The sequence below is a fragment of the Macrobrachium rosenbergii genome, chromosome 3 (genome assembly GCF_040412425.1).
Source record: "Macrobrachium rosenbergii isolate ZJJX-2024 chromosome 3, ASM4041242v1, whole genome shotgun sequence".
Classification (NCBI taxonomy): domain Eukaryota; kingdom Metazoa; phylum Arthropoda; class Malacostraca; order Decapoda; family Palaemonidae; genus Macrobrachium; species Macrobrachium rosenbergii.
The window spans coordinates 30,621,978-30,642,784 of NC_089743.1; the positions used below are offsets into that span (position 1 = coordinate 30,621,978).

The window sequence follows — 20,807 nt, forward strand, 5'->3', positions numbered from 1 at the left end:
TTTTAGTTACACAGGTACAGTAGTGTACTTGAAAAAGATAGTTTTGTTGGATCAGATTTGGCTGCTTTATCATCAATCCACTTTTTAACACCTCATGGTCAGGAATCCACCATATTTCGGAAGTTATACCTGTCTCCTATAACTTATAAATACACATTTCACAAAATATATTTTGTAAAAGGCATACAATACAAACTTAACATTTAAGAAACGACCTGCTTTGAAATGGAAATCAACAAACCAGGTGCACTAAAAATTTCCACAGCACTCGCATAAGGGTACTTCTATAAAGCAAAACAGTTATAAACAAGAAAAATGACCTTACCAACACAGTTCTCTTCATCAGCTGCATCCTTACAGTCAGGGATACCATCGCAGACCATATGCTCACCTATGCAGCGTTTGTCACCACAGGGAGATTCTGGACAAGCTATATCATGCATATGACAGAACTTATAAATACAAACTTCACAGCTACACCATCTTTATGACAGAATGACAAAGAACTTGACAACTCAAGTACAGTATAGCCATGAGTAATGTGGTATTATGCTTTCTTTAGTGACAGATCTGTCTACGATGTTTGTGTAACTTGCTGTCTATCATAAAACTACAGCAGCACAAAAATGAAAATTTATTTACAATATGAAGAAATACTGCACATTACAAAAATTTTAAGACATTTATTATGTACATTCAAAATTAATACAAAAGGTATACAAATAAAAGCATTAATACATCACTGACATTCACTTCATACAACAAGCTAAACAGACATGGAGCTATAATGTATCTATGCTAAAAACAATCTGTACCTTGTTACAGTCATAGTAAACTATGCATCCTCCCATTTGTATAAAAGCAAGTATTTTCATTTTGAAGAGGTATGTTTAGCTAAGTTAACCCCAAAGATTTAATATTTACTTGATAAAACTCAACATGTAATCCAATACATCAATATCAAACAAATATCAAAATGCTACTGTAGTTTAATTTCCAAATATTTAAATGAGCATATGCACAAAAGAGTTCACCTATCTATTCAAAGTTGATGAATTCTTAGAAACATCTGATGTTTGAACAAAATTTGGCTTGTATCAAAAGAAACTTGCCTACATTCACAAGCTCATAAAGTCTGACATCATGGAGTGCTGAAAGGCCTCAGGATGTATCCAAGAAGACCAATTTGTTTTTTATCAGACAAAAAGTTATTTTAAAGTAATCACTCTGTTTCTAATGGGTTCTGTGGCACCAGCGGTGTTTGTTTACAACTAACTTTGACAAAGACATATGCAAAATCAAATTCTTTTATTTTGGGGCGGTTAGTATCCTCTGGGAATGTCACTGGATCCAGATAAACTGTTTGGAAACCAAAATATCTATAATAACAGACTATTTATACAAAATAACCGGTAACACAGTCAATGAAGAGTCCAAAGGTAATATGTAAGACTCCCTTGAAATATATAGGCCATCAGCATAGGTAATTTTATCTAGATCATTTTTAAACTTTTTTTATATAATTTTCTAAAATTTTACCAAATTCAAATCTTTTATCCTAATTTTCTGAGTAATTTTTACTGTGTCCTGTATGAACTTTGGCTGTGATCTCAACATGGCTGATGTAAGTGCTATTAAATTATATTACTTTAGGATACAAGTCCAATGTACCTCCACTGTATATTTAGTGTAGTTCACATTAATTATGAGTATGAATTCCAGTACAAATAAACTCATGGCTCTCCTTCAGGTACATTCCATCCTAATTTTGAGGATAAGTTCTAGTAAAAATAAACTCGTCTTTCCTCAAGTTCCATTCCATCTTCAGTATTCTATTTATTTTTTTATGGTGTAATTACTCTCCTAGATATTGTCAACCAAACTGATAACTTGAGTCCTAAACTGCCTTTGTAAAGTTCCTCTACATCCCTCCCCATTTTCCTCCTATACAAAGGACACACAATTCATTTGGTCAGCTATAGTCAATTGGTGAGTAAGGCACTGACTAATATACTTTAACCAGATCACTGATCAAAACACTTGACTATTATAAGACTGGCCAGTTTAATACTATAAAATAAATTTCATGTAATAAATTGCAATTATTACAAAGTCTGATAATTGTGTAAGTCAAAAGTGATGGATATTTTGACAATATTTCCTTAAATGACCTGTTCTCAAATCCTGATATTCTGTGTTGGTTAAAGTTTACACATCTAAATAAAATGTATTTAACTATCAGGGTTGACTTTCATTCTCTGTATACAGGGAATGGGTCATATGGGCTATACATTAAATTAATGTCTTGGGTCAAATGAATGCGACCAATTAGATGGGAGACTTACTTTTCCATAGTGCTCCTTTTGTTCTGAAGAGTGTCTTAATCCAATGAGGAGTCTTGATTTAATTTATCATAATCAGATTCACGATGCCATAAAATCTGCCATTTATTAAAGATGCAGGGTTTAAGGGATGATGAACAGTCACTCATGGGAACAACTGTTCTTGATCTGATTATAGTAGCTGCCACTTTGGGTGCTTTATTGGCATCTTTAGTTCCTGTCTACATGCACAGGGATCCAATGTCTGGCTATCATTTTAGAACTGTTAACTTTTTCTGCAGAGTAGGGAAGTATGATATATGTTATTTTTTCTTTCTTAGAGATTTCGGTCACTAGAGGGAATATCTGGACCCTAATACAGTAACTCTCTTTTAGAAACAGTTCTGCTTACCATTTTGTCAGGGCATCATTAAAAAAATTGGGTACAAATTAATTATCAGTTTAGGCAAACTAGCTAAAACAAAGAGAGAGAGAGAGAGAGAGAGAGAGAGAGAGAGAGAGAGAGAGAGAGAGAGAGAGAGAGAGAGAGAGAGAGAGAGAGAGAGAGAGAGAGAGAGAGAGAGAGAGAGAGAGAGAGAGAGAGAGAGAGAGAGAGAGAGAGAGAGAGAGAGAGAGAGAGAGAGAGAGAGAGAGAGAGAGAGAGAGATGCATCTTTGGATTAAAATTGGACACATTAAATTGTATTGAATGGAATAATCAATTTAATGGCAGAGTATTTTAAAGTAATTATATCATATCCCAATAAAATCTGTATCTTATGCCTTTTTCAAACCAAACAGTAATAAAGCATGCATAATTCTCACTAACAATGTAACAGATGGGAGTATACATGGAAAGAATAATAATAATCATGTATTTTCTTATTTCTGTGTATGAGGAAACATCAGTTAACACCCAATCATATCAGTCAAGACTGACATACCCCAACTGCACATGACCAGTACAGTGCACTGATGTCCACATTAATTTCTCTATGAGCCAAGAGATTAAAAGCTAGAATGTGTGTAATGAAAGCGGGCACAAGCTCCAACATTAATGAGGTGGTACATATTGGCTGAATGGTAATTTAAGTAGGAGGAGGAGGAGGAGGAGGAGGAGGAGGAGGATGAAGCTACCACCCCACTGGCATAGCCATATAATCACAGAAGTAATGGAGGACCAATGACAATAAAGGTCAGCAGTTAAACCTCATGAATTCCAGTTGTAAATGTGATTAGCATTAACAATGCTGAAGTAAATACAGGGAATCTGAAGGAAGTACAGGGCATCTGAAGTAAGTATAGGGCACAAGTAAATGATGGAAAACTCACCAGCAACACAAGAGGCACAGAATGTCAAGGAGGTTACATGGATAGGCATGCCTCAAGAATGCCAGACAGATGAAAATCCATGAGAGGTATAATATGGATGAAGATGAAGGCACACGTTTTCTCTCCACTGGCTACACATAACCCACTGTGACACCTACCCCAAATGAGAATGCATCCAAATGTTTATGAGTTACATCTCTCCAACAGAACCTAGTGAAGGTAGTGTCTTCTCCAAGTTCCTGTTCCAAAAATGGCAACAAGCCCCGAATTACGTTTTAAAGTCAGGGGCAAGGAATCGCAAAAAATCAATATCTGACACATCTGAGTAGGATCTTGTGATCTACTGACAGTCCCAGAGGACTTGTATGAAGAATCTTGAAAAATGAGAGTGGCATTACTATGTTTATCACAGATAAACTCTAATCATCCTGATGAGAAAAAGAAGATCCTGGCCAGGAGAAATAGCAGTAAAAACATCAGGGATAGCAAAAGGAGCAGCCATTATGTTCAAACCACAAGGAGATGGTGCTCTGGAGACAAAATCCAAGGCAAAGGAAAGGTCCAATGGATAATCAGTTAGTAGAGTGGATCACATTTCCAAGTGCACAGGGCTTCCTAAAGTGGCAAAGCTATGGGTTCATAGGGGGCCATACCAAGCTCCTTAACATCAGGGCTTAATGCTACCTAGGATGCTTCAAAGAGGTCCTTGGAACAGAAAAAATGATTAATGAAGTTTTAGGTGTCATAGCTGGCAATCAAAGCAAGACCATGAGGGGAGAACACAAAACTAAGAGGCACTATGTATCCTTTAATTGCATATAAAGACATAAAGATAAAGATGATGAGGATGAGGAGTACAGTACATGGATGGCATATCCTGTCAAAGGTTTAGAAGGTGGATAGAGCAAATATCAGGTGTGTTGGGGAAGTACAATTCCTGCCAGCAGGGGCATCATCATAAGCAGTCATATTAGCAACTTAAAAAGGAGACCCTACTTCCACATTCTTTCCTTCACCAAGACAATGACCCTAAAAGTTCACTGAAGGAGGATGCATGGCAAGAAAGGAGACATCATCTCAAGTAATTTGCTCCTTAACTGACTGCACTGGAAAAGTAAGACATGGATGTATACCAGGAAACATAGGAGTCTGAAGATATGTCAGCAGAAGACTTTGGGGTCACTTATAAGAACCCTCCTGGGCAATGCATATTTGCTGATCCATCAACCACTCACCTTAACCTGTCAGCTGAAAATACTGTTGCTCACAGCACAAAGAACACGGAAAATGAGGGTCGTTGTCCAGTGATATAAATGAGCTGCACTCCTGTCTAAGCATACTCTGATACTGAGACATGTTATGGAGCACACCACAGTCACAACAAACTCTGGTAAATAAACAAAAACACTATCCTCCTCTCACTGGTTTAACCACAATCCACTGTTACTAGAAAAATTAAGTAACAATGCACAAATCACTAAAAAAAAAAAAAAAAAACACACACACAAAATCACATGTTAAAGCCAAAAACAAGGTAACATGTTACTGTGCCCAAAAAACATAAATTCAAAAAGATTTAACACTGAATAACCAAAAGGAACATCATAAGCATTACTCACTGAAAATTATGCAACACTGTGAGCAGAAAAATACAACAATAACAAGTCAGAATGAAAACAATCTCACAGTAACTCACAAGAGAAGGTGCTGGACACCAGCTACAAAGCATGAACTTACAAAAATTTACCAAACTTATGTTAAAACAAAGCACAACCATGAAAATATACATACAAAAGATGATATGCATGACGGAATGATTAGTAAAAAAAAAAAATGAAGGCACCGTGTAAACAACTAGATAATGGCACCCAAGGAATGAGCAACAAAGTTGACTCAACATGGCAGTCACACAGAAAGCAACTACAGGTTGACCATCACTAATCTGGCAATCAGTAGTCCGGAACAATCAGTAATCCGGCACAAATTTCAACTAGAGTAATTTCTAATGTTCCCGCACTAATTTTCAAATTTCCCGGGTCGCTGCACTAACTCGCTCACCGGCCGCTTCGATTTGGTGGCGCATTGTGCTGCATCAACAAACTGGTAGCCTAGCCTACATTATACTGAACTCTATTCACATATTAACAGTGTTATACAAACTTCTACATAACAAATGTGCATCTTTTTCATGGATCTTTTAAAAAGTTATGCTTTACTACATTGTTTCCAATTGCGTATATTCTCATGTTGCTTTTGTATTATAAATTGCGATCAATGTTTTGTTTTTGGAATCGCTATCGCGGTGTTTATTTTGCAGCATTTAACAAAGTTCAAAGAGCTTTTCTTGCTTCTAGTTAGCGTAAATGAATATGGATACTTTATTTATTTGGACACGGATATTTTTCGTTATACGAAGTGTTTTTAAGTCGAAATATAACTTAAATACGTCTCGTCGTGAAATTAATCTAGCTATTTTTTTCGTTAATATGACGTTCGTGGGAATCGCGGCTGGCCGTTTTGGGGGCATGTTTGTTTTGCATAAAAAAAATCGAGATTCCGTTCGCTATTTTCTCTTGATTTCATCATAATACGAGGTTTACGTATTTATCTTTTATCGGCGTGAAAACAGTAGTAATTTGTATTCTTTCATGCCCAGTAGTTTTGATTAAAATACATTCTCTCCAGTTTTATTTACGGTAGAGTTTCATCCATGTTGCCGATGCACGATAATTTATAGTCATTAGCAGCTTGAACATTGTTTTCTCAGCTTCAGCTACAACATGCAGCTTAAAGTTACTGTAGCAGTATATTTCCCTGCCGATCTTTTCTCCAAAGCGAATAAGGGTATAGTGTAAAAAATATATCAGTCCTATTGTACAGTACTTAACGTCATTTGTAACATAAGTACAGTAATTGTGTATTACCATACGATGGTTGAAATACAAGCAAAACAGTTTTTATCCGATACGATTATTAGCAAAACAGTTTCCCATTCGGTTGCTTATGGCTGTACGCATTTACGCAAGAGTATAACGTTACTAACAATACTTTTATCATTCTCTTTTACTTTTTTAACTAGAAGATGGAATAAAGAGACGGAGGAAAAGAAGTTTTTCTATTGTAAGCTGGTCTCTCTCGCTGCCTGATTGTGCTTGCTGCCTGCGCCTGCGCGAAATCTAAAAATATTTCCTAAATATTTTCGTACCGGTATTAATTGCTAACCCCATCGTAAACTCGAAATATCGTAAATCGAATTATCATAACTCGAGCACTACCTGTATTTGATAATTGTCTTTTCTTTATTAACCCACTTGTACTGATTTATGGGATATTTTAATTCTAAGATGAGGTGCTTAGCTAGTGGGTTTCATGTATTCTAGCCTAATAAATGGCTAATCCGGCACCCTCTAGGTCCCAATGATGCCGGATTAGTGATGGTCAACCTGTAGTATTGGTCCCATATGCAGGCCTGAGTATGCACTGTAAGGGCCTCCCAATTGTAAATAATATGAGGTGTGACTTGGTACAGTAATTCACTATTTACAGAAATAATGCAATAAATGATTGCTTTCTTCTTTATAAAAATACATGACTACTGAAAGTGATGAATGAGTATCTGTTTTTTAAGAGGAGGTTAATTCTAAATAAATCCTGTCAAGTCTCATTACATCACTGTTCCATTTAGAAAGAAGAATACCATACTAATATTTTTAAGCACTCACTTATTTGCAGGAAATGTAAAAGAAGCCTAACTTTAAAAAAAGCCAAATACCAAGTTCACTTCCACAACAAAATCAATATAAAAAAGACTCTTCTAAGGAGCATTACCCGAAGAGCAATTTCCACTCCAAAAAGCAAAAGCAATGTCCAACCTTACATTATTGCACAATCCCAATAGGTCAACATCCTTATCATATATCTACTAACTTTTCAGAAGGCCATCAGCTAGGCAATTCCATTCATCTGACCCATCGAGGCAATCTGCTATCCCATCACATAATTGTGTAGCAGTTATGCAGTTTGTGGCATTATGACAAACAAAATGGCACACAACTTCTTCAGGCATGCTTAAAAAGTAACCATCACTAGGAGCAGATGATGCATCAATGCTGTCTTCATCTCCAAGTTGATAAAAAAATATGCCATCTTTATCTTCATTTGCATTCACTTCAGGTTGATTTTCATTTTCAGTTTTCAGCTGAGGTAAACTTACAGATGTTATTACCAGCCTTTCTCCATCATCTGTTGCTGATTGTTTTTAATTAAAAAGAATTTTAGATTACTTACACATGGAACTGAGTAAAAAAAAAAGTGTAATTAAAATGGTCTAGCTACTTACTTACCCATTACATTATGCACTTTTAGTAGATGTTAGAAGAGAACTCAGTTATAGCTAACACACATGCAGAATGTTTTAGCAAGCATACAGAATAGAGAAACATTAACCTGTTACTAATAAAAGCCTTTCAAGATCCTCCTCTCTTACAGGAGGAAGTGTACCTTTAGCAGCATGAAAAAGGATTAATTAGTTTAGTTTGAATTCAGTATCAGTATCATAGCAGAGAGAGAGAGAGAGAGAGAGAGAGAGAGAGAGAGAGAGAGAGAGAGAGAGAGAGAGAGAGAGAGAGAGAGAGAGAGAGAGAGAGAGAGAGAGAGAGAGTTATAATATGATTAAATAAGCAAAGTATACTACTACTTCCTAGTTAATATAACACTGGTGAATATTAATCATGGTCAGTTTACATTTATTCATGAAAACCCTTATGCAGGAGGCAAACTTCTAGTAAAGCTACAAAAGAAAACCAAACATACCATTAACTACAACTTCTGCAACAGCTTCTGAACTTCCTGCACTGTTGACAGCTTCACAAATATACTGACCAGCATCTGAAGTTGAAATACCACGGAACTGCAAGAAAAACTTCAACATTAGTTCACTTATTTCAGACAATGGAAAAACTTATTTACAAATACAGTATATTTGAAATACTTACATAAAGGATTAACAAAGACCATTTTAAACTGAATTTCCTGGGTAAATGTTTACAGTGTATGGCTGTGCAATGCCTCTCTGCTATTAATTCAAGTAATGACACCCCTTGAGGCCAAGAGACATGTCTTTTCCCTATGCCGGTAGCCTGTACATTTTTACATATTTTTTTTGTTTTTATAAGGATAATTTAATAATCCCATTACATGAAACTTGAATTACCTGGAACTGTACATATGGCTGAAATTAATAGTATTCGCTCTCAACAGATAAAGGGGATCAGGGATCAATTGTGAATGTGAAAGATCTCTGTTGAAATACAACTTAAGAAAAATTGACAAACAAGAGATCACCCATCAATGGCCCATGTCATAACTGCTACTATTAGGAAACAGCTACGATTAGGAAACAGAAACCTACCACCCAGAACCACTCTATCTAAAAGAGATAAATCTCTGGTAGAAGCCGACACCCACACTGGAGAACAGTATCCCAGTAAAGGCAGTACAAATGACCTAAAACACTGCCCTGTGGAACTCCAGACACAATAGGCCTTGGTTCACTGAAGATCCCTTCCACAGCAACTCGCTGCTGCCTACCTCTAGGAAATCTTGAAGTAATCCTAAAACATATCCGCCAACTCCAAGATTCTGAAGTTTATAAATAAGAGCCATGTGATTTACTAAATCGAATGCAGCACTAAAATCTATTTGAATTACTTTGTACTCAAAACCCTTATCAGGGTTCCCTTGCAAATGGCATGTCAAGTCTAAAAGAGCATCGCAGGTACCTAACTGCTTCCTTGTGCAGATTGACTATCAGCTAACAATCCTTTAGATTCCACATACTTATATAGTGGCTTAAAAATAAGTTTTTCAGCAACTCTGGAGAACACAGGGAGAACAGAGATTGGCCTGTAGTGATTGCAGTCTGCAGATATGCCACTTTTTGGAAAAAGCACTGTATTACTAAACTTGCAATCATCCACAAAGAGACTACATCGACAAAAAATCTCTAGAATCTAGTAATCTTGGGAGACAACACACTAGAAACTTTTTTAAAACACAAAGGGAAAAAATCATCAGGATCTTCTCCACCTCAGCTATCAAGATTATCCAGAATTTTCTTAACATCCCTGGAGAGAAATGCAAATTTTGTAAGAATAGGTTCAGGATGACAAGTATCAGGGAGAGGGACATCCTCAGCTGACTGCTTAGCTTCAAAAGCTCGATGAAGCAGTTCATCCTTTTCCTTAGGGCCAGTAACCAATCCATCATCTGTTAGTAGAGGTGGAATGGAAGATGAACCTGATCCAAAGTCAAATGATGCCAATTTGGTCCACCACAGATGAGGTTGAGTAATTCCTTCAAGTTTCCTCTTCAAGGAATTACTGTAATTTTTCTCGGCTGTATGGTAAGTTCTATTCGCAGCACGGTGAGACTCAACAAAAATGGTGTAATTTTCATTCAAATGATTTTGTCTCCATGCATTAAATCTGGTCTGTCATGGTAGGCTCATCCAAATGTATCATCAAACCATGGCTGGTCATTTGTCCTAAATCTGACAACCTTTCTAGGGACATATCTTACTAAAAGAGCCACCAGCATTTCATTCAACTTCTTCTTGGGATCAAGAGGTTTAACGTGATCTGTTTTTTTAAAGATATTTCAGACTGCCTAAGTTGGTTGGAATTATTTAACATCTGTCAAGTGATATAGCAGAGAGTAGGCTTGAATGTTTGATTGAGCAATGAAGTAGTGCAAATATGTGACCAAGGTATGCAACAGTCAGTCAGTCATATACTGTATACGTATATCACAATTTGTCATACCACCCTCAGCTCTTTGAAAGGTTATGCTTTCGATAAGACTTTGAAATCTTCTAAACTGAAAGACAACTTACTTTTTCCAAACCAATGGACATGGATAGCTTTAAAGGTGAGATATTTAATGGTGGATCATATAAACTAGAAACATTTCCAAAAACTTATGGTTCAGTATGTAAATTTACATTTCCTTTTCAGTTCGAAAATGAATCAACAAGGAGTCCGAATGTTGTTGGAATAAAAGTGAGTCCAAAACATCTTTACATTTATTAGCTTGATAATAATAATAATAATAATAATAATAATAATAATAATAATAATAATAATAATAATAATAATAATAATAATAATCACACTTACCATCATCTCACCACCATTTATTATTACTGATGGGGGCATGTATCCTCCTTGTTTTGACCAGTTGATGGTAATAGGCTGATCACCAGTAGCTGAACAATGGATACGAGTGTGATCTCCTGGTCGCACAACCTGACGTCTTGGATCCAAAGTGATTCGTGGAGGGGCTGTAAAGGTTCAAGATTTGTAAATGCATGCTAAACACACAATCATTTACTAATAAAATACTGATACACAACAAAGGTAAAGCTATAATCAGTGCCTAGTTATGAATAATTTCTTTTGATCGAACAAATAACACCAGGAAAATATTAAAGAATACATTAAGTAACAATACACTACTACTAATTTAGAACAGATATGATCATACTTTGTCAGCTGTCCTGCTTGTACACTAAATTCAATGGCAAAGCGCATCAGCCTCCACTACAGAAACATTCAGATTGAGGTATGCACCCATTTTAGACAAAGTCACTGGCACCACTGTTTTTATACATCCAAATCATTGACCATAACATTCAGTCTAGAGATTCCCATTAGGACAGCATGAGGCACCTACGAAACTGTATAAACTGAGGGCACCTTGCACTATCTGGCTTGACTCTTTGGAACCACTGACCCGAACTAACCTCCTTCCTCACTGTTTGGTTGTCAGCTCACACTGTTTAGATCTGTTTGTACCTTATTTTCTCCTGCACTCCAGCATTTCCAAAAAACCACATTTTCCCAAAAATTATTAGCAACATTACCCAAATCCAAGACAAAAAGTTCAGTTCTATATTAATTACTATGGCTACGAGTTTTAAGGGGGATGGCTGGATTTTGGGCTGAAAATCATTATTTACTGGAATATTGCTATATCATTTGTACCACAAATGATCAATGACCTGTGAACAAATTTTATTGAGAATGTTTTTTTTCTCACCACTAAAGACCTATGTGAAATCTGACAAGTTTATGCCTGTTTTGCATCACATATTAATGCAACTGACTGAAAAATTATGGAAAAGTAGTTTGAATGAAGTTGTATAGGTTATGCTTTTTTATTCTGCAGTTGGAACAGCCTGACCATAGGTATATGTGCAAAAATATTACTTGGATTAGGGTTTCTAGGTTACCGAGACTACTTTAGCCTAGTACCAGTGGGGAAAAGGTGCACTTGATGGAACTCTTCAAAAAAATTTATTGTAACAATGTACTTATCACTTCAGTTATGGGGGGGAATCTCCCTTAACTACAAAACTATAACAAATTTTGATAAATACTTCACATTCACACTACTGTATGTCATGCATAGTTACACCAAAAGTTAAACAATGTCTTTGTATTTTCTGGTTTCCTTTGTTTTTGTAAAAACAGTTTATACAACAAGAGGAACGATCTTAGTAAATTTTGCAAAGTTTCTCAGGAAGAAAATCGACTTCCTGACTGCATACAAATTGCTAAGAATAGAAAGGATTCATGAATGCATTGGATTTTAATGCATTTCACAAGTAGACAGGGCATCCAAGGATCTCTACACCAACTAACATTCTGCGGGCCAAGCAAGGCACTTGTCTGATAGTTTCCTGAAGGAGCAAATCCACATATCATACTCTGTGAGCAAAACTTATTCTGGTCATCAAAGGTTCATCATCTTTTTTGCATGTTTAACTCATGAAGCATAGTCTGCAATAAAATCTCAAGATACCAGTAACATAAAAATCTTTTCCACAGTACCAACAGAAGCTCACCCGTTCATAAAAATGTCATAAGAAATGGTCACCTCATTTATACAAGCTGTATTCTTTACATTTACAGTGGGCTGAGCTTCAAGCAATTGCTGTTTGCTATTACCAAACTTCTGAACTTTGCATTGTTCAAGGTAACCCCATTTGGTCATAATTTGTTTTTTACTGCAATTCTCACCTTGGCTACTGGTAGGGATGTCAGGGACGAGTGTGTGATATATATATATATATATATATATATATATATATATATATATATATATATATATATATATATATATATGAATAATCACCTCCAATGCTATGTGAAACAAAGGGTTTGAATTTCTGCCACATGTGTCTTTCCTGTGCTTTATCTGCACTTATCACCAGTCTTCAATCTCATAGTTCTAACCCAAGATGGTTAGAGTCTTCCTACTCCCCTGGTGCCCACAAGACATTATTATTTACTATTCTGCTTAAGATTGTACAAAGTACATGTCTGAACATTTTCCATCTCCTTCTCATCATTACCTATTCTATTAATGGAACTTAAATAATACCCCTTACAGAATCATTTCTAAACGTCCTGCCATTTGACTCCTAATTTTAAAATGCAGAGACCCTGTATTGTATACCATTGTTCCTAAATATTTCAAAGATTCACTCACATTAATTCTTTCTCCATCTAATGCTATTTAATCCCTTTGTGCATATTCTGTCCTAATTATTTCTGCTTCCCTACGATTTATTTTGAGTCCTACCTATCTACGGCACATATATGATGCAGTCTATTTAGCAATTTTTGTAAACCTTATGTTTTGCTGATTAAACCAGCAACATGAGAAAACCTAGTCTGCCAGGTTTCTATTGTTATTCCAGTCTTAACACTCTCTTCTATCAGTTTTTCATTATAACATCTACAAGATGAGCAAACAACAAAGATGAATTACATTCTGTTGCAACAACCAACTATTTACTAAAAATTCACCTAACAAGAATACATCAACATTAACTTACCCTTTGCTTTGTCCATAACAGGGGATGCCATTCTATATATATATATAATATATATACAGTATATATATATATATATATATATATATATATATATATATATATATATATATATATATATATATGTGTGTGTGTGTGTGTGTGTGTTTGTGTGTGTATACAGTCATACCTTGAACTTACACGAGGTTAGGTTCCAGAAACCCTAGCGCAAGGCGAACTTTCGCCTAAGTTTGGCACAGTCCCTAAAAATGCTAATAAATTCTTATTTCTAAAGTTTAAACACTAAATATGACCATAATCATGCTCCCAAATTATTAAGCTAACTTTTAAATGAAATTAAAGTTACTGTAATTTCATTTAAAAGTTAGCTTAAGGGGAGTGCACGCTTACAGAAATAATGCCCCGATTTTTACGAAATTTTTATATGTTATACATATATATAAGGTGATGTTCCAGAAAAAAATTGAGTGATCGGATGATTATTTTGGATTTTATTAAAAAAATAAAAAAAAAAAAATTAAAACTGATTCACCTCCCTCATTTTTAGAGCTATTGCAATGCCGCTTCATACACAGAAAGTATATCACAGTGTGAAAAAAAAAATAATGGGAAGAGTTTTTCTACTTTTCCTTTTTTTTTTGGTGGGGGCGAGGGGGGATTTCCCCCCCCCAAATTTGTATAATTTGATTATCACGGGTTCCTCGTCAACCTAAGAAAAAATCTAGACCCAAACAAATATTTGTCTTTCTTTCCTCTTTCCATTGGTATATTTAACTTTAAAACTGACCAAAAAATAAAAAAGTAGTTCGCGTTTGAAGTGCAAAAAAGTGAAAACTGAGAAAAAGACCGTAAAGATCAACAAGTGTTTTTTTTTTTTTGGCACTCGTGGAAAAAACTTATCTCAGAGCATTATTTTGGTTGATTTCTGGCTCCAGGTCACCCCCGCCCTTATAAAAAGGGGTATTATTCGCTCGAGGCGAGGGTATCATCAAGTACCACCTAACTCATTGTTGCCTGGTTTGAAACTAAGAAACTAAAAGTTTAGTAGCTACCAGGCTGATATTCTTGACTCATTTTCAGTCGTTTTTTTCACTTGTTTGGTCTTTTTGGTCTTTGGAGTTTGATTTTCAAGCCTTTTTGTCTCTCGAATGAAGAACTTCTTCTATACTTTCACTTGGGCCAAACAGATGTGTTAGTAAGTTGAATTTCTCATAGCCAAAGTTGTGTTCAATTTTTCCTCAATATTTATCTCACTCAATTGATGGTGCTGAGATTTTCCATCGTTAATTCACTTTGCTGGGCCACTAACTGTAAACCTACACGATTGGCACTTCATTAAAATATCAGTATCCCATCTATTGGCAGAGATTTCGACCTGAACTTTACCCCAGCAATTTCCTACCTTGCAACTAATACCCGACACTATTTTATCTAACTGAGATTTGATATAATGAACTTGTCATCATATACTCTCTTTTCATCATCCTTTATTCATTTCATCAACTGTGAGTGTATTTTTGAAGGCGAAAGTATATAGATTGTATTTAGAGTTACTGGATGTAAAAAAAAAAAAACGGCAAAAAACACCGCAAATAGAGAAAAAATTGCTCAGAGTAAAAGTTGCCCACCACCCGCTTTCAACATTTGGGGGCAACCCTGTCTCCTACCACGCATTCACCAAGGAACAAGCCATTGTTGTTGCCAGACGCTGCCAGACGTAGGAGATAAGGTGATATAAAAATCAAAATAATTAATAAATTAGGCGAATAAAGGAAAAAATTACAATAGTCATTATGAGCCAAACGTCAGCCCTACCTCACCGTGTGGGGGGGCGGAGGCCCAAAACCCCATCAATTTTAATATCTCGAAAAAATGCTTTGGTCACGTGATAACGAAGGTGTTGCTCATGTCTTACGGCCATTTAACCATTTTTTTTAAATTTCAAAAATATTCATCAACAATCGAAGAGTGCGCTCCCCTTAATACATTACCCTTAAACAAAGAAATAAATGGTTGACATAAAAATAGATAGTTGGAAGAGAATTTCTGCCTCTCTCCCCTTCTGAACGATCTATTTTTAGAAGTCTTCTCAATCTCTTTTTAATAACTTCTTTATTCTATGTCTCTTTCTCTTTGTTCTGAAATGCTTTTTCATGAACAAACAGTGTTTTTTATTTGGACTAATAAAACTCTTAGTTATTATGTCTCTATGTTTTAGAACGTATTTGCCACACCAATGCATTTACACTTCGTAGATGGTACAGGTAAAATGAGATAAATTTAAACTATCTACTGTACAGGTAAAGACATGCAGAGAAATAAAAAGTTGTAAAAATGTGTGAGCATTATGAATGAGATTAAGATTGAGAGAGAGAGAGAGAGAGAGAGAGAGAGAGAGAGAGAGAGAGAGAGAGAGAGAGAGAGAGAGAGAGAGAGAGAGAGAGATAAGGGTTGTCCTTACTTAAGAGAGTGAAATTATTTATCAATTATTGCAGAGACAGAATAACACACGAGAGAGAGAGAGAGAGAGAGAGAGAGAGAGAGAGAGAGAGAGAGAGAGAGAGAGAGAGAGAGAGAGAGAGAGAGAGATTGTCCTTACTTGAAATATCAGGTTAAATTATTTATGAATTATTATGGAGACAGAGAGAATAACATGAGAGTGAGAGAGAAGAGAGAGAGAGAGAGAGAGAGATGTTATTCTTATGTTAGATATCAACAGATGGAAATTCAGTATTAAACTAACATTTAAATTAAATTACCCTTAAAAACAGAAATACAGCAAATTGTTGACGTAAAAATATAGGATAGTGTGAAGATCAGTATACTGTTTCTATCTCTCCCCATTCCACCGATCTATTTTTATAAGTCTTCTCAACCTCATGTTTAAAAACTTCTTTATTCTGTCCCTTTCTCTTTGTTCTGAAATGCTCTATGTCTCTATATTTTAAAACGGCGTATATAAAGTTTGTAGATGGTACAGATAAAATTAGATCAATTTAAAATTTTCTACTGTACAGTTAAAGACATACAGAGAAACGGTAATATGTAGGTTGCACTAACTACGAGAGAGAGAGAGAGAGAGAGAGAGAGAGAGAGAGAGAGAGAGAGAGAGAGAGAGAGAGAGAGAGAGAGAGAATTATGTAAGAAACCTTTGACCCACTAATCAGTAACACTCCCCCTTCTTGACATGTTAAATCGACATGTCTGATAGCTTTTCCTTCAAGCTCCTTACAAAAGATGAGGGAAAGATATTTGTTTGTTTAAAATATGTATCACATATGAATTTTGTAATTACAGTAACATTATTATCATTATTATATTATTCAATCTTATTAATTTTATTAATATTTGAAAACTAGTACTTATTATTAGGTAAAAAATTTATCATACAAAACAAATAAACATATATATGTACCATAAAAATTCTCTCATCTCAGTAAAAGAGAGAGAGAGAGAGAGAAATTATTACTTTTATTATTTAATGTTATTTAATTTACAGTAAACACTCCGTATTCGAGGGGGATGCGTACCACAGCCCCTGCGAATACCTAAAATCTGCAGATACTTAAAACCCCTCTAAAAACACTTAGAACTGCCTATTTGATAGTTCAAACACAAAAAAACCCTCTAAAAATGTTATACCGGATTATTTTAATAGTTTTATCACAAAAATTGCATTTAGTCATGAAAATGATATGAAAATACAGTAATTAGTGAATATTTATCAGTGAAAAATACTGCGAATTTTCCACAAATAATGTGTATATACGTTCAATAGAGAAATTTGAGAATTGTGAGAACGTGAATACGGGGGTTTACTGTACACATAAAAGCTTGAAAACTTATAAATTACATAAAAAATTAAACACTTTTCTCAGCATTCGCAAATGTTCGCGTGTCTGTGAAAAACTCGTGTATGACAATTAGTTAGGTTCCAATGAAAAGCTTGTGTGTCTGTGAATACGTGCAACTTGAACCACACAAGTTCTGGGTATTACTGTGTGTGCATGTATATTTAACCCTTAAACGCCTACTGGACGTATCATACGTCGACTAAAATTGTCTGTTGGGTGCCAAGTGGACGTACCGTACGTCGACTAAAAAAAATTTCAACCTTTGGTCAACTTTGACTCGACCGAAATGGTCGAAAAACGCAATTGTAAGCTAAAACTCTTACATTCTAGTAATATTCAATCATTTACCTTCATTTTGCAACAAATTGGAAGTCTCTAGCACAATATTTCGATTTATGATGAATTTTTGAAAAAAACTTTTTCCTCACGTCTGCACGGTAACTCTGCCGAAAATTTCAGAAATTCTTTCGTCATTTTGTCGTAATTTTTGCACTGTTTTATATTAGCCGTTACGCAAAGTTTTATATATGAAAATGTGCGCAATTTCATGTAAAATACAACAAAATACAACCCATGGTTGTAGCTTTTATCAGTTTGGAAATATTTTCATATAAATCTCGATAACTGCCAAAATTTCAACCTTTGGTCAACTTTGACTCGACCGAAATGGTCAAAAAACGCAATTGTAAGCTAAAACTCTTACATTCTAGTAATATTCAATCATTTACCTTCATTTTGCAACAAATTGGAAGTCTCTAGCACAATATTTCGATTTATGATGAATTTTTGAAAAACTTTTTCCTTACGTCCGCGCCAGAAATTCTTTCGTCACGTTGTCGTAATGTTTGCACCGTTTTATATTAGTCGTTACATAAAGTTTTATATATGGAAATGTGCGCAATTTCACGTAGAATACAACAGAAAATAACTCATGGCTGTAGCTTTTATCAGTTTTGAAATATTTTCATATAAATCACGATAACTGCCAAAATTTCAACCTTCAGTCAACTTTAATTCGACCAAAATGGTAAAAAAACGCAATTATAAGCTAAAACTCTTACATTTTAGTAATATTCAATCATGTACCTTCATTTTGCAACAAACTGGAAGTCTCTAGCACAATATTTCGATTTATGGTGAATTTCTGAAAAAAAAAACTTTTTTCCTTACATCTGCGCGCTGTAACTCGCCAAACATCTCAGAAATTCTTTCGCCACGTTGTCGTAATGTTTGCATCGTTTTACATTAGTCGTTACATAAACTTTTATATATGAAAATGTGCGCAATTTCACGTAGAATACAACAGAAAATAATTCATGGTTGTAGCTTTTATCACTTTTGAAATATTTTCACATAAATCACGATAACTGCCAAAATTTCAACCTTCGGTCAACTTTAACTTGACCGAAATGGTCGAAAAACGCAATTGTAAGCTAAAACTCTTACAGTCTAGTAATATTCAATCATTTACCTTTATTTTGCAATAAATTGGAAGTCTCTAGCACAATATTTCGATTTATGGTGAATTTTTTGAAAAAACATTTTCCTTACGTCCATGCTGGTAACTCGCTGAACATCTCAGAAATTCTTTCAATCACGTTGTCGTAATGTTTGCACCGTTTTATATTAGTCGTTACATAAACTTTTATATATAAAATGTGCAATTTCATGTAGAATACAACAGAAAATAACACATGGTTGTAGCTTTTATCAGTTTTGAAATATTTTCATATAAATTACGATAAATAGAAAAAATTCGACCTTCAGTCAACTTTAACTAGACTGAAATGGTTGAAAACTGCAATTGTAAGCTAAAACACTTACAGTCTAGTAATATTCAACCAATTAGCTTCACTTTTCAACAAATGGGAAGTCTCTAGCACAATATTTCGATTTATGGTGAATTTTTGAAAAAAAACATTTTTTTACGTCCGCGCGTTACGGATTCATGCATCATATTGTGATAATATTTTCTCTGTGTTGCTTTGATTGTTTTACAATTTGTTATATACCAAAATCATCGCAATTTAGTGTACAATACAAAGAAAAAAAATAATTCGTTAGCTTTAACCGTTTTGCTCACAGCGCGATTTGTATAAAATATATGAAAATTTTTTTTGCGGTCATATATTTCAGTATTTATATATGATAATATTTTTTTCATTTCTGATGGTTGCATACTAAACTACAGGCAATGACAAAAAAGGGAGCCAAAAATGAACTCTTAATCTTAAAAACTAAGCGTGCTGTGATTTTTTGAAAAAACTTTTTTTCTGCTACGCTAACTCCCGACGCCATGCAGAGACGGGAGACGTTTTTTGTAAATAGAGGCTTGGCATTTAAGGGTTAATATACATACATACATACATATATATATATATATATATATATATATATATATATATATATATATATATATATATATATATATATATATATATATATATATATATATATATATATATATATATATATATATGTATTGTATTGACCTGTATTGTATTGATTATTATTGTCACTGGTACAGTATACAGTAATTATTGATTTCACTATTATTATTATTATTATTATTATTGGTGTTGTTACAACACCACCACCAATAATAATAACAACAATTAAATCAATAATTATACCAATAATGATGATGATAATAATCATTACAATACAAATAATTCTACATTCTATGTTGACAGAAGTAATACTGGTAATAATTCATGGTAATAATAATAAAGGTAACAGTACTACAGTAAAGAAGCATTAGGTACAATATGAATTATAACAGTTATTTGGTTGCCATTCCATGTGAAAGTTCTTCCATATGTTTTGGATGAATGCCTTCCCAGTAATGAGATTCGTAGATTAGTGTTACATGATACAGTTTCTATCATTTTTTTTCCCGATATACATTACGATGTGATAAACAATTATATTTTTACTAGAGTTGATTTACAAACAGAGTCACAGATATGTTGGATTTATAAATGGACAACTGCAAACAGATGATGATGTTAGTAACAATAAAGAACAACCCTCTACAAGATCGATATGATAAAATGTATCTTATAGCCTTGCTTGTCGTTAAAATTCACAAGTGAATTAAAATTATTTTGATCATGCTCGGTACTACTACTTGATCCAGCTCTGTTTTTCATAAGATCTGCATGCAAACTTCGAGCCTCAGCACAAATCATAGCCTCTGAAACACTATCACCAGCAATCTGTTTTTTGTTTATCCATATTAACAAAAATTTTTCTATTTCATTTTTTATGGGAGGCCTCTGTTTTGTCAAACTCGTAACCACCTTAGCAACACTGGCACTTTTTACTGCCTCTTTGTGCTTTAAAAATGTACTTATGGTGGATCTCAGTAGCTTAAACTGAGATGCTAAATCAGTCACAGAAT

General features: G+C 34.5%; 1 protein-coding gene across 1 annotated transcript in view; it reads right to left on the reverse strand.

Annotated features, from left to right (window-relative positions):
* trol (terribly reduced optic lobes) overlaps nt 1-20,807 on the reverse strand; it is a 1,293,721-nt gene that overhangs the window by 105,107 nt on the left and 1,167,807 nt on the right. Inside the window, exons 106-109 of the mRNA XM_067129897.1 lie at nt 10,828-10,991; nt 8,465-8,561; nt 7,580-7,900; nt 326-430 (exon numbers count right to left, since the gene is read on the reverse strand). Coding sequence (XP_066985998.1) covers nt 326-430; nt 7,580-7,900; nt 8,465-8,561; nt 10,828-10,991 — 687 coding nt within the window. The remainder of the gene's footprint in view (nt 1-325; nt 431-7,579; nt 7,901-8,464; nt 8,562-10,827; nt 10,992-20,807) is intronic.